This window comes from Bufo gargarizans, chromosome 4, assembly GCF_014858855.1.
Source record: "Bufo gargarizans isolate SCDJY-AF-19 chromosome 4, ASM1485885v1, whole genome shotgun sequence".
NCBI lineage: Eukaryota > Metazoa > Chordata > Amphibia > Anura > Bufonidae > Bufo > Bufo gargarizans.
This window is the reverse complement of record NC_058083.1, coordinates 277294791-277309718: the sequence shown is the minus strand read 5'-3', so window position 1 is coordinate 277309718 and position 14928 is coordinate 277294791. Positions and strand designations below refer to the sequence as shown.

The window sequence follows — 14928 nt, the reverse complement described above, 5'->3', positions numbered from 1 at the left end:
TCCTGCCTGCGCTCCCCCCAAGCTAATTCTGGCACAGCACATTGGTACCCCGAACTGATGTGCTCTGCTAGGTTTTAGCTGATCGGAGCGGGCTCCTGCCTGTGCCCGTTCCCTCCAGCTCAAGGCTTCTATACCAATGTGTAGAGCCTTGAGCTGAGAGGAGCAGGCACAGGCAGGAGCCCCCTCCCCTCAGCTTAATCCTAGCAGAGCACATCGGTAAATGGTACCGATGTTCTGTGCCAGAATTAGCTTGAGGGAAGCGCAGGCAGGACAGCGATCTGTGCTCCGCCCTGTGCAGCGCTCTCCACGGCAGCAGCCACAATTTTTGGGGGGCTATTTAGAACAGTTTAAAAGAAATATTAAAAAAAGGTCAATTTTCTCTTTAACCACCTAACGCAGGATTGCGTCCTGCAGGCGGCCGGGTTATTCCTCCTGGACGCGCCGGCGCGTCATCTCGCGAGAGGCGAAATCAACGAGTGGATCTACAGCCTGCCAGCGGCGATCATTCGCTGGCAGGCTGTAGATGTGATTTTTTAACCCATAACAGGTATATTAGATGCTGTTTTGATAACAGCATCTAATATACCTGCTACCTGGTCCTCTGGTGGTCCCTTTTGCTTGGATCGACCACCAGAGGACACAGACAGCTCTGTAAGTAGCACCAAACACAACTACACTACACCCCCCCCCCCCCCCTGTCACTTATTAACCCCTGATCACCCCATATGGACTCCCTGACAGGGTGGATTTGATTTAAATAAAACCGATTTAAATCACTAGTCAGTAAGGCTTGATATAAATCATAGTTTTTTACATAAAGATTCATATTTGGACAATTTTTCTGTTGTACTTAGGAAGGAGAAAAATAATCATTACCTTAATAATAACAATTTAAATAGGATTTATTCTACTGAAACAATAACATTACAGCATGTTATTTGCTTAAACATCCATGTTTGTTAACTAATTTGGCTAAAGAAAATATATATATATTTTAAGAAACTTAGACTGTCAGCCCAGACTACACAAGAAAAGCTTAATAATGTCCTCTGTAGCTCACTCGTCATCTTCTTCTTTGTTCATAATCTGGAAAAGAAAAACAAGCTTTCCTGCTTTATCGGGACCCAAACGATTTCTTAATTTAGAATGAACGAGTCCAAAGGAAGAGAATATTCTTTCAACGCCCGCAGAAGAAGCTACTGCTGTTAAAAGTGAAATCATTACTTGAACAGTCTCTAAATCCAAGTGCTTAAGTGCCTTCCACCAGTTCACTGGTGTGACTTTCTTTAAAATATCTTCAGCAAACATATATTTCTTGAATGGTTCCCCCTTGGCTTTGAAGTTCATTATAGTTGGCATTACAGATGGATGATTGCTGGATACCCATGTCATAGCTAACTCCTCTTCCTCAGCACTTAAGTTTTGACCCTGATACTGGATATTGACAATATTTTCCCAAAAATGAGCTGGAGACAGTGCTTGTCCCATTCAATTTTTTAATGCTTGTAATTTAATTCTGTCCATGTGTAGTTCTGTTTTTAAGTGTTCACTCAGTTCCTTCCAAATTTCAACAGCATCAGCAATAAAACAGCTGAATGGATTAATGGAATTTAACAAAAAATTAATCATATACAGCCCTATTCTACATAATTAAAAAAGTAATCTTTATTTCATAATGAAATAACCTTTGGATGGTAATATATTTTCCTCAAAAAGCATTTTATATTAAAAAAATCTGAATTAAATAAAAATAATCAGATTTAAATTAATAAAATCTGATTTTTTTTATTTATTTTAAAAAAAAATCATTGATTTTTATCCATCCTGCTCCCTGATCACCCCCCTGTAAGCTCCATTCAGACGTCCGTATGTGTTTTTCGGATCCACAGATCCACAAAACACGGACACCTGCAATGTGCTTTCCGCATTTTGCGGATCCGCACATTGCCAGAACTATATAGAAAATGCCTTTTCTTGTCCGCAATTGCGGACAAGAATAGGACATGTTCTATAGGCTCTACAAAAAACGCAGTGTTCGCCCGATCAGTCCTGATCTTGTGCGCACACTTGCGTTCAGTCCGCCCCACCGCAGTGACAGAATTTTTCTTCTTCTGATCACTGCAAAAACACTGTAAATCGCTGCGGCTCTATAAAAAGATCACTTTTGAGGGGCAGAAGTTAGCGGAAATTGATTTGTTTTTTGTTTTTTCTTATAAAGTCTCATATTCCACTAACTTGTGACAAAAAATAAAATCTCACATGAACTCACCATACCCCTCACGGAATCCAAATGCGTAAAATTTTTTAGACAATTATATTCCAGACTTCTTCTCACGCTTTAGGGCCCCTAAAATGCCAGGGCATTACCCCACAAATGACCCCATTTCGGAAAGTAGACACCCCAAGGTATTCGCTGAGGGGCATATTGAGTTCATGAAAGATTTAACTTTTTGTCACAAGTTAGCGGAAAGAGAGACTTTGTGAGAGAAAAAAAATATATATATCATTTTCCGCTAACTTGTGGCAATTATATTCCAGACTTCTTCTCACGCTTTAGGGCCCCTAAAATGCCAGGGCATTACCCCACAAATGACCCCATTTCGGAAAGTAGACACCCCAAGGTATTCGCTGAGGGGCATATTGAGTTCATGAAAGATTTTCCGCTAACTTGTGGCAAAAAAATAAATAAAAAATCTTCTATGAACTAGCCCTGCCCCTCACGGAATACCTTGGGGTGTCTTCTTCCCAAAATGGGGTCACATGTGGAGTATTTATACTGCCCTGGCATTTTAGGGGCCCTAAAGTGTGAGAAGAAGTCTGGAATCCAAATGCCTAAAAATGCCCTCCTAAAAGGTACTCATTGGAATTTGGGCCCCTTTGCGCACCTATGCTGCAAAAAAGTGTCACACATGTGGTATCACCGTACTCAGGAGAAGTAGGGCAATGTGTTTTGGAGTGTATTTTTACATATACCCATGCTGGGTGAGAGAAATATCTCTGTAAAATGACAACTTTGTATAAAAAAATGGGAAAAGTATTTTACAGAGATATTTCTCTCACCCAGAATGGGTTAATGTAAAAATACACCCTAAAACACATTGCCCTACTTCTTCTGAGTATGGTGATACCACATGTGTGACACTTTTTTGCAGCCTAGGTGCGCAAACGGGCCCAAATTCCAATGAGTAACTTTTAGGAGGGCATTTTTAGGCATTTGGATTCCAAACTACTTCTTACACTTTAGGTCCCCTAAAATGCCAGGGCAGTATAAATACCCCACAAGTGACCCCATTTTGGAAAGAAGACACCCCAAGGTATTCTGTGAGGGGTATGGTGAGTTCATGTAAAATTTTATTTTTAGTCACAAGTTAGTGGAATATGAGACTTTGTGAGAAATAAAAAAAAAAAAAAAAAAAATCATTTTCCGCTAACTTGTGACAAAAAATAAATCTTCCATGAACTCACTATGCCCATCAGCGAATACCTTAGGGTGTCTACTTTCCAAAATGGGGTCATTTGTGGGGTGTTTCTACTGTCTGGGCATTGTAGAACCTCAGGAAACATGACAGGTACTCAGAAAGTCAGAGCTGCTTCAAAATGCGGAAATTCACATTTTTGTACCATAGTTTGTAAACGCTTTAACTTTTACCCAAACCAATAAATATACACTTATTGCATTTTTTTTAATCAAAGACATGTAGAACAATAAATTTAGAGAAAAATGTATATAGAAATGTAGTTTTATTTGAAAAATTTTACAACCAAAAGTGAAAAATGTCATTTTTTTGCAAAAATTTCGGTAAATTTCAATTAATATAAAAAAAATATAAATTTCAGCAGCAATGAAATACCACCAAATGAAAGCTCTATTAGTGAGAAGAAAAGGAGGTAAAATTAATTTGGGTGGTAAGTTGTATGACCGAGCATTAAACTGTGAAAGTAATGTAGTGCAGAAGTGTAAAAAGTGGTCTGGTCATTAAGGGGGTTGTCCGGGTTCAGAGCTGAACCCGGACATACACTTATTTTCACCCCGGCAGCATCCCTGAGCCTAGCATCGGAGCATCTCATGTGTGTTCGGTGACGTCACCGGCTCTGAGGGACGGGCTTTAGCTCTGCCCTAGCCATTTTACTGGCTAGGGCAGAGCTAAATCCCGCCCTCCAGTGCCGGTGACGTCACCGGGGTTCCTGTCAGCCCCTACTGAACTCCTAAAAATGCCTTTGCCCTGCGTGATTTAGCGCAGGGCAAAGGAGAGCATCGGAGCATGAACTGCTCCGATGCTCATGTCAGGGGGGCTGCCGGGGTGAAAATGGAGGGATATCCGGGTTCAGCTCTGAACCCGGACAACCCCTTTAAGCTAGGGGAGCTGAGGTGGTTAATAGCAGGGCTGCTCCAATTCACTTCAATGGCAGGAACACTGCAGTAATCTGGAGCAACGGTACAAAGGCTGGGTGGCAGGGACACGGGGTGTCAGACAGTGATGGCCTGTGCTGCGGACTGTCCCGTCCCTCAGTTATAAAGGAGTGGACAACCCCAGTATGGTTGGATCTATAGAGACAGTGACGTCTATGGTGTAAACCGCTATATATAAGGCGCAGAATCATACATGGGGCAGATTAAAAAATCCACACAGCAGGTCAATACTACATGGAAAAAATGTGCAAAGCGTCCATTGGATTTGTGAAATCACATTGATCCTGCTGGTACTGTAGTATTAGGGTACTTTCACACTTGCAGCAGAGGATTCCAGCAATCTGGACACAAACGGATGCATTTATAAGACGGATCCGGATCACAAATACATTGCAATACCGGATCCGTCTTTCCGGTTGTCATCCGGAAAAACGGAACCAGTATTTATTTTTTTCTCATTTTTAAAGGTTTGCACATAGGCAGACCGGAAAACCGGATCCGTTTTTGCGGGAACACTTCTGGCATTAATGCATTTCAATGGAATATCCGGCAAGTGTTCAGGACTTTTGGCCGGCGAGAGAACCGCAGCATGCTACAGTATTTTCTCCGGTCAAAGAACGTAACAGGGACTGAACTGATGCGTCCTGAACGGATTACTCTCCATTCAGAATGCATTAGGATAACACTGATCAGTTTTTTTCTGGTATTGAGCCCCTAGGACGGAACTCAATACCGGAAAACTGAACATAACCTTACACTGCACGGGAATCCAGGCTATGTGCAGGCCTGGGAGATGGACATGTCATACTACAGCTGGTACTCTCAGCGCTCAGAATAAAATACTAACAATGAAGATGTTTTTGCACTGTTCACACTATAAACCAGTTTCCGACCAAGGAAGGAAACAAACAGAACGAACACGTGAGCTCTCCCCGTCCCGCCTCGGCCAGCTGCTGGAGGATGTCGCGCCGCTGATGACGTGCGGCGCTCCCGGAAGTGCTCCGTTCCGCGGGTGTCTTCCCCACGTGTGGAGCGCTGCTGGTGGTTGCTGTCCGGCCTCTTCCAGTCAGCGGTGCCCCCGGAGATGGAGCACTTCCAGCTCAGCCTGTCGGCGCTCGGCGCTGTCTCTCAGAGGAGCGGCGGAGACCTCAACCAGTACCTCGCCAAGCAGGTGAGAAAGACAAAACCATCCTGCTCAGCCCGAGGCCCAGAGAGCCGCTCCATTGTCTGCCAGTGTGAACGTGTGCAGTCAGGAGCCGAGGCGCCGTCTTCCATGGGCGCCACAAAGCGACGGCCTGACGATGGGCTCAGAGGTAGCTGGGCTCCATTATGTGCGGCTCTAGGCTCAGGGTATATATAACACAAGCAGGCTGACTACACAGCGGGTCACGTGGTCTGGGGCAGGGAGAGCACCTGCTGGTCTACAAGCCACATAGCCTGCACCTACTGGAGTACATGCTGATTGTTCCTATCATGTCTTTATGTGGTGTTCCCCAGGGAATGACAACCATGGAGACTTAGAACTGGCAATTTAGAACAATAAACTTTATATGGTGCTTAGAAATAAATCGGCCACTGAAAGTCGATGCCACCCATTGTGGGGACACATTGCTTTCACAAGGTAGCGCTTCGTTCTCAATTTAGTCATAACAGCACAAAGTTGTGAAAAATTATACCTCAGAATGACGTCATGAGGAAGGCCATTAAAGGGGGTATCCAGCTGAATAAAAAGTGATGGTGGTGGGCTCTGAGGGGCTTATAAACATGAAAGGAGAGACCCTGAATGTTCCAGCGCTGTTGTCGACTTCCTGTCTGTGACACATTGGACGTACCAGGAGGTGACCCACCTCAGCCAGTAATGTTCTAGTTTGGGTTGTTACAGACGCTTACTTAAAATAAAGCTTTTTTAATAAGAACTTTTTTTACTTTTGTTTATATATTTTAAACATTTTATTTAGCGAATCACATGTAGCACTGATGACAGATGTCCTATCTGCCTCGCACCGGTCCCAATAGGTATACTAAGATGGCTGCCTTGAGGGCCATAGGTATTCTTCTAGCTGCCATAGCAAATTATCAGTAGTTACATCATAGGGAGACGACGAGGGAGCCCTTGCCCTGAGTGCTTAGATACCACAGTGCCAGTGTGGATAGTTGCCTAAACCCCTTGGTGGTTTGTGTGTGTGTATGTGTGTGTATATATATATATATATATATATATATATATATATATATGTTGCTGAAGGGGTCAATTTTCTTTAAAAAAAATTTCTGGAAGTACTAGTATATTTTTTTTACTGTTGTACTATGATGGCACCAGGAGAGAGGGTCTGCCTACCAGCACAGGAAATTTGATATAAAAAAAAAGAGGATCCTCTCCCTCATTTAGTGGTTTCCTGTCATAGTAAAGGACCCCTGCAGGTATCTGCAGTGCCAGTGTGTACTTGGGTGTAGGCAAGAAGGGAGTAGTTTCTCCCCAGGTATATATGTGACTGGCTGGGCAGATGTGAGTTTCCCGCTCCACAAGCCTTGAAGATAGGGGTTCGCGACTTACGATTATAGAAGGAACCAAGCGCAGGGCAAAAAAAGCGTATGGATGCGGAGGAATTGACTAAAGACGAATTTCATATTATGAAGTTTGTTCATGCTTTGTTTGGTGGTAAAAGCAAAATTGCGTTATGCATTCAGTTACCACAGACCATAACGCAATTCGATGACTGAGTGCATAACGGAATGCCTTTAGAGACACTCCGTCATAATAATGCATTAGAGGACTCCCCTGCATGACGGAATGAATAACGGAATGCGTCATAGAATTGCGTTATGGTCCGTAGTAACGGAATCCATATCGCAATTCTGCTTTCACCAGTAAACTAAGCGTGAACAAATCTAGAAGTGACGCTGTAATATCACGAGACCTGCGCGACCCATCAGTCTTCTCTAAGGACAAGTTGGAAGACTCAGCCGAAGACTTTTTAAAAAGTCCTATCAGTCAGCCATAAGATCCCTGTCAGGCAGGTCTGCATCCAAGGCAAACAGGTCATCTAATACGACTTGGAGGGGTCTGGCGAGACTCAGCAGGACCCCTCCAAAAAGGCTGCCGCAAAGATATTGCATAAAGAATGTGGGTTGTGTAAAGTCAAGCAAGCCCCATGTTATGTTAAATTGCTCTGTTCATGCATTGAGAACACTATTGTATCTATTCTATCATGAAGTGTAAGAAGAAGATAATTAGGGAACAGGTCAGTAGTGCCCTGAAGTCCTAAAAAGAACCTCCTCATTCCAGGCATAGGCACTATATTATTTGGATATTTCTAGTTCTGAGGAGGAGCTGGAAAGCGGAGAGGTTGATATAAACTCCTGATGGAGAAAAGGGTGGTAAACAATTTTTTTCCAATTCAAGATGTGGACCAGGTATTGAAAGCTATTGGGTTGACCATGAACTTTGAAGAACTTAGAGGTTCAGTCAGTCCAGTTTGTATGCTTAGAAGGGAGATAAGATCCATATAATATTATTATTATTTTTTTTTTTATAAAAATGTGCTAGTGCTGCTTACTAGGGAAGAGACTGGATAAACCTTTTATACCAAGTTCAGTCAAATGGAAATACCCCTTTTGAGGAGGCTGATTGTTGGGACCGAGCCCCTAAAATAAATGTCCCTCTAGACATAGGTATTACGTGGAACTTCCCTCCCTTTTGATGATCTGGGGCAGCTGAAGGATGCCACTGATAGGAAAGCTGATAACTTAGGAGTCTATTGGGGCTTCATTTAAACCCACATTGCAGGGACATGTACATCCAGGGCTCTTATTTTGTTGGTTAAACAGTTGGAAGCCAAGATTAGAGCTATAGCCCCTAGGGTTTCGTTGCTAGAATCCCTCCCAGCCATATCAAAGGCAGTGGGTTTTTTGGCAGATGCCTTTGCGGATGCGGTTAAAGGGATTCTGTCACCTCCCCTAACCCAAAATCCGATTTTAAAACAGTCATGCAGCACAGCTTACCTTGAATAGGCTGTGCTCTTCTATCTTGTAATCCGCCCAGTAGTTTCTGTAAAAAACGACTTTTATGGTTATGCAAATTAGCCCTGAAGGTGCCCAGAGGGGCGTTTTGTTCCTCTTAGTGAGCCCAGTAACGCCCCTCTTACAGTGCCCAGCCCGCCTTCCTTGCGACTGTCCTTGCAGTCACTAGAGGAAGTTCAAGTTATTGAGGAGGAATTCTAGGTTCAAGTTAGAATTCAGACTTGCCCCTCCAGAAAGATTTATGATTATGAGGGTAGAAAAGGGTACACAGCAGGCTCTAGAACAGTAAGTATTCCTAATTCTTCAAAAATGATTCCAAATTCATTGCTTAAGAGCAGTGGGAATGAGATTTTTACTCAAGAGTAGAAGGAATGAGATTTAATTCCATGCTTTTCTTAGTAAAAAAACAAAACAAAAAAAAAATGGATGGCACAAGATCGTAATTTAAAAAAGGCTTAAACAGATTTCTGGCATACAAGAAATTAAAGACCGGAACAATGAAAAACAGTCGTATGTCTTCTCTACAAAGATTGCTTAACCCCTTCAGGACCTTGGACGAGTATACTCGTCCTGGAGCAACTGTACTGTAGTATACTCGTCCTGGCATTAAACTGTTACCATGTCTGCAGACATGGTGACAGCGCTGAGTGCCGGCTGTTACACACAGCCAGGCTCAATGCAGAGGGGGGTCCTGTGACCCCCCCCCCCCCACATATCGGCAATCGCTGCAAACCGCAGGTCATTTCAGACCTGCGGTTTGCAGCGCTTTATGTAGTTTCTGATCCCTGCGGTATGGTAAGGGTAAGTCAGGGAGCTCCCCCCCCCCCCTCTGCCATCGGGGGGCTGCTGTGCCTTTGCAGCCCCCAAATGGATGGGGGGGGGCAGAGGGAGGGAGCTCCCCTCCTTCCCCTTCCCCGTCTGCTCAGTTGTGGCAGACGGGGAAGGTTCCCATGGCAACAGGACGCCTTCTCAGGCGTCCTGCTGTCCATGGTGCTGAACAGATCTATGCTAAAAGCATAGATCTGTTCAGTGTAAGTAAAATACAGTACAGTACAATATATACAGACATCAGACCCACTGGATCTTCAAGAACCAAGTGGGTCTGGGTCCAAAAAATGTAAAAAAAAAAAAAGTGAAAAACAAGTAAAGATAATAAACACATTTAGCACTGAATAAAAAAAAATATACTACACATATTAGGTATCGCCGCGTCCGTAACTACCTGATCTATAAAACTTTCTTCGCACGGTGAACGCTATAAAAATAAAAACTATCAGGAAATTGACATTTTGCCCACCTTACTTCCCCAAAAAGGTAATAAAAGTGATCAAAAGAGTCGCATGTACGCCGAAATAGTACTAATCAAACCGTCACCTCATCCCGCAAAAAAGGAGCCCAAAAAATAAAAAAACTATGGGGACACTATACTACGATTTGTTTTTTGTTTCAAAAATATTATTGTGTAAAACTTGCATAAATAAAAAAAGTATACATATTTGGTATCGCTGCGTCCGTATCGACCAGCTCTATAATATCACATGAGCTAACCCCTTAGATGAACATCGTAAAAATAAAAAAATAAAAACTATTCTAAATAAACAATTTTTTGTCACCTTACATCACAAAAAGTGTAATAGCAAGCGATCAAAAAGTCATATGCACCCCAAAATAGCGCCACTCAAACAGTCATCTCATCCCGCAAAAATCATACCCTACCCAAGATAATGGCCCAAAAACTATGGCTCTTAGACTATGGAAACGCTAAAACATGATTTTGTTTCAAAAATTAAATCATTGTGTAAGGGCTCTTTCACACCTGCGTTATTGTCTTCCGGTATAGAGTTCCGTCGTCGGGGCTCTATGCCGGAAGAATCCTGATCAGTATTATCCTAATGCATTCTGAATGGAGTGAAATCCGTTCAGGATGCATCAGGATGTCTTCAGTTCCCGACCGGAACGTTTTTTGGCCGGAGAAAATACCGCAGCATGCTTCGCTTTTTGCTCCGGCCAAAAAAACTGAAGACTTGCCGCAAGGCCGGATCCGGAATGAATGCCCATTGAAAGGCATTGATCCGGATCCGGCCTTAAGCTAAACGTCGTTTCGGCGCATTGCCGGATATGACGTTTAGCTTTTTTAGAGTGGTTACCATGGCTGCCGGGACGCTAAAGTCCAGGCAGCCATGGTAAAGTGTAGCGGGGAGCGGGGGAGCAGCATACTTACCGTCCGGGCGCCCCAGGCGCATGGATGACGTGATCGCATGGCACGTCATCCATGCGCATGGGGCGCTCTGACGTCACTCTGGAGCGCCCCGGGAGCCGCACGGATGGTAAGTATACCGCTCCCCGCTCCTACTATGGCAACCAGGACTTTAATTTCGTCCTGGGTGCCATAGTAACACTGAAAGCATTTTGAAGACGGATCCGTCTTCAAATGCTTTCAGTACACTTGCGTTTTTCCGGATCCGGCGTGTAATTCCGGCAAGTGGAGTACATGCCGGATCCGGACAACGCAAGTGTGAAAGAGGCCTAAAACATAAATAAAAAAATATACATATTAGGTATCGCCGTGTCCGTATCGACCGGCTCTATAAAAATATCACATGACCTATCCCTTCAGGTGAACACCGTAAAAAAATAAAAACAGTAAAAAAAGCTATTTTTTGTCATCTTATGTCACAAAAAGTGTAATGGCAAGCGATCAAAAAGTCATATGCGCCAATCAAACCGTCATCTCATCCTGCAAAAATCATACCCTACCCAAGATAATGGCCCAAAAACTGAAAAAACTATGGCTCTCAGACTATGGAAACACTGAAACATTTTTTTTGTTTCAAAAATGAAATCATTGTGTAAAACTTACATAAATAAAAAAATTGTATACATATTAGGTATCGCCGCGTCCGTGACAACCTGCTCTATAAAAATACCACATGATCTAACTTGTCAGATGAATGTTGTAAATAACAAAAAAAAAAGGTGCCAAAAAAGCTATTTCTTGTTACCTTGCCTCACAAAGTGTAATATAGAGCAACCAAAAATCATATGTACCCTATACTAGTACCAACAAAACTTCCACCCTATCCCGTAGTTTCTAAAATGGGGTCACTTTTTTGGAGTTTTTACTCTAGGGGTGCATCAGGGGGGCTTCAAATGGGACATGGTGTCCAACAAAACTGTCTAGCAAAAGCTGCCTTCCAAAAACCGTATGGCATTCCTTTCCTTCTGCGCCCTGCCGTGTGCCCGTACAGCGGTTTACGACCACATATGGTGTGTTTCTGTAAACTACAGAATCGGGGCCATAAAGAGTTTTGTTTGGCCGTTAACCCTTGCTTTGTAACTGGAAAAAAAATTGTAAAATGGAAAATTTGCCCAAAAATTTAAATTCTGAAATGTCATCTCTATTTGCCAATAACTCTTGTGGAACACCTAAAGGGTTAACAACGTTTGTAAAATCAGTTTTGAATACCTTGAGGGGTGTAGTTTCTTAGATGGAGTCACTTTTATGGAGTTTCTACTCTAGGGGTGCATCGGGGGGCTTCAAATGGGACATGGTGTCCAAAAAAAACTGTCTAGCAAAATCTGCCTTTCCAAAACCGTATGGCATTCCTTTCCTTCTGTGTCCTACCGTGTGCCCGTACAGTGGTTTACGACCACATATGGGGTGTTTCTGTAAACTACAGATTTGGGGCCATAAATATTGAGTTTGGTTTGGCTGTTAACCCTTGCTTTGTAACTGGAAAAAAAATTATAAATGGAAAATATGCCAAAAAAGTGAATTTTTGAAATTGTATCTGTATTTTCCATGAATTCTTGTGGAACACCTAAAGGGTTAAAAAAGTTTGTAAAATCAGTTTCGAATACCTTGAGGGGGTGTAGTTTCTAGAATGGTGTCGTTTTCGGGTGGTTTCTATTATATAAGCCTCACAAAGTGACTTCAGACCTGAACTGGTCCCTAAAAATTGGGTTTTTGAAAAGTTCCGAACAATTTCAAGATTTGCTTCCAAACTTCTAAGCCTTGTAACATTCCCAAAATATAAAATATCATTCCCAAAATGATGCAAACATGAAGTAGACATATGGGGAATGTAAAGTAATAAATATGTTTGGAGGTATTACTATGTATTATAGAAGTAGAGAAATTGAAACTTGGAAATTTGCTATTTTTTTTTACAAACTTTTGGTAAATTTCGTATTTTTTTATAAATTAAAATTCATTTTTTTTTACTTCATTTTACCAGTGTCATGAAGTACAATATGTGCCGAAAAAACATTCTCAGAATGGCCTGGATAAGTTAAAGCGTTTTAAAGTTATCACCACTTAAAGTCACACTGGTCAGATTTGCAATAAATGGCCTGATCCTTAAGGTGAAAATGAGCCGGGTCCTTAAGGTTCTGGATATTAAACATGCCTACTATCATCTTCCAATATTTCCTGATCACAGGTTTCTGAGGGTGGCAATACATTTCCTGGGTCAGCTGAGGCATTTTCAGGTACTACCGATGTCTTCAAGAATATTCATGAAACTGATACTTGGAAATAAGGGGGGGGGGGGGGGGGATTTTTGGGTAAAAAATATTCTATTTGTGCCGTACCTAGATGATTGTGAGTTGTGTGTCTTAGCTGCAGCAGGTGAAACAGATTCTGTAGTCATTAGGTTGGTTTATGAACAGAAAAATCTAGACTAATTCCCCAGAGGGCACAGTGGTTTCTAGGAGTATTACTGGACTCGGAAGTTGTGGGACCTTTACCGACCACAGACAGGTTCCTAAAAGTAAGGTCAGTGGTTCAGTCTCAGAGAACCCTTATGTTTCTATAAGAAGGGGGGTGTCAGTTCTAGGAACACTAACATCTTGCATGCCCGCAGTTCAATGTGCCCAGGCTCATTCCAGAGCATTACAGTCAGAGATTCTTCAGTCCTGGACAGGAGAAGTATCTAAACAGGAAGGTTGTAATATCCACCCAGTCGTGTCAGTCTCTAGATTGGTGGCTATGTTCAGAAACCTGGTACAAGGAGTCCTGTGGAAGACTATAGACCCATTAGTAATAACAGATTCCAGCCCGACAATGTGGGTATTTAATACTGGGGAGAGACTACTTCAGGGTTCTTGGGAAGAGTCAAATGTGGAGCAACTGATGGTATTTTAGGCCCTGTAGACCAATCTTTCCCTACTTCCCAAGTGACACTTAAAGTGTAACCGTCATGTTTTCATAAAAAAAAAAATCTAATTGATCAAATGTTACTGCTGTAGCAACATTATGCATAAAGCAATCTTGAGTTTCTTTCTTCACATACCACTGTTTTCCTTTAGTTGTACCCATAGTACGGCAATATGAGGACCTTCTCAAGATGGCTCCTCTGCCAGTTCTGAGACCAAAACTGCTTTCTCTCACTTAACATACACACTTGCTGTAGCCAGCAGTTCCCTGCCAGCGAATCTGATTGGATTACTGATACATGCCTCCTCACTCTGAAGCCTAATGCAGGCATGCAATGTGAAGGACCACCCCTCCATCTTCCTGCCTAAGCCATAGCCACGAGGGATAGCAATGGTCTTTTAAAGGAGCAGTGGAAAGGGACAGGGGACATTAATGAAAGCTGTTATAAAGTAATTACAGATCTTTTGACAATCATTGACAGACTCTTTCAGGTATACATGCCTAGCTCTAATAACCTAGCAAAAATAAATACAAAAATACGATTGTTACACTTTAAAAGTGTTATCAAGACAGCAGTTCCGTAGTAGCATATCTGAATTGGCAGCTTGGATCTTTTCCCTAGTGAAAGGAATGACTTTATCACTGTCAGCTCTGCATATCAAAGGAGTAGACAACTGGAAGGCAGGTTATTTGAGTCGTCAGAGGCTACATCAGAAGGAATGGTCTGTGTCGGAAGGTGTTTTCCCAGATAGTTCAGCCTCTGGATGGATCTCTTTGCTGCGAGAGTAAGCCGGAAAGTGAGAATTTTGTTTTTCTGATCCGGGCTGTTTAACCCCTTACATGCCACCGGCAATAGCATCCACTGCATGTAAGCTGTGACAGGGAGCGGATAACGCAGCGTACTGGTTAATATCAGTATAGCACTGACAATAAAATACAATGTACTATAGGGATCAGGGCTCCAGATGGCGACCAAAATGGTTGCAAATGCGACCTAGAATTGCTAAATGGCGACAAGACCCGCCGCTGCTCTGCCGCTTTCACAAAATGCCATGTTCTCCTCAACAGCACAGGGGAGAAGGAGGCAGTCCCTCCCCCCTGTGCCGCTGCCACCAATGGGCTGATAGAAGTGAGGGGGGGGGGGGGCTGTGGCCACTGCACCACCAATGAATATAGTTTATGCTTAATACAAACGCAGGCTGCGGGTGCCGGACATATCCCATACCTGGCACCCAGCCTCTATGATTGCGTGCTGCAATCCGCCGCTATTAACCCTTCATGTGAGGCACCTGAGGGATTAAGAGCGGCGGATCGCAGTGCGCAGTCAGTCTCCCGCAGC

At 43.0% G+C, this 14928-nt stretch overlaps 1 protein-coding gene across 1 annotated transcript in view; it reads left to right on the top strand.

Annotated features, from left to right (window-relative positions):
* Positions 1-5382: 5382 nt before the first annotated feature.
* The window catches only part of MDN1 (midasin AAA ATPase 1), a 281392-nt gene continuing 271846 nt past the window's right edge, over positions 5383-14928 (top strand). The window contains exon 1 of the mRNA XM_044289668.1: positions 5383-5582. Within this exon, the coding sequence (XP_044145603.1) occupies positions 5496-5582 (87 nt within the window). The 5' untranslated portion in view covers positions 5383-5495. The remainder of the gene's footprint in view (positions 5583-14928) is intronic.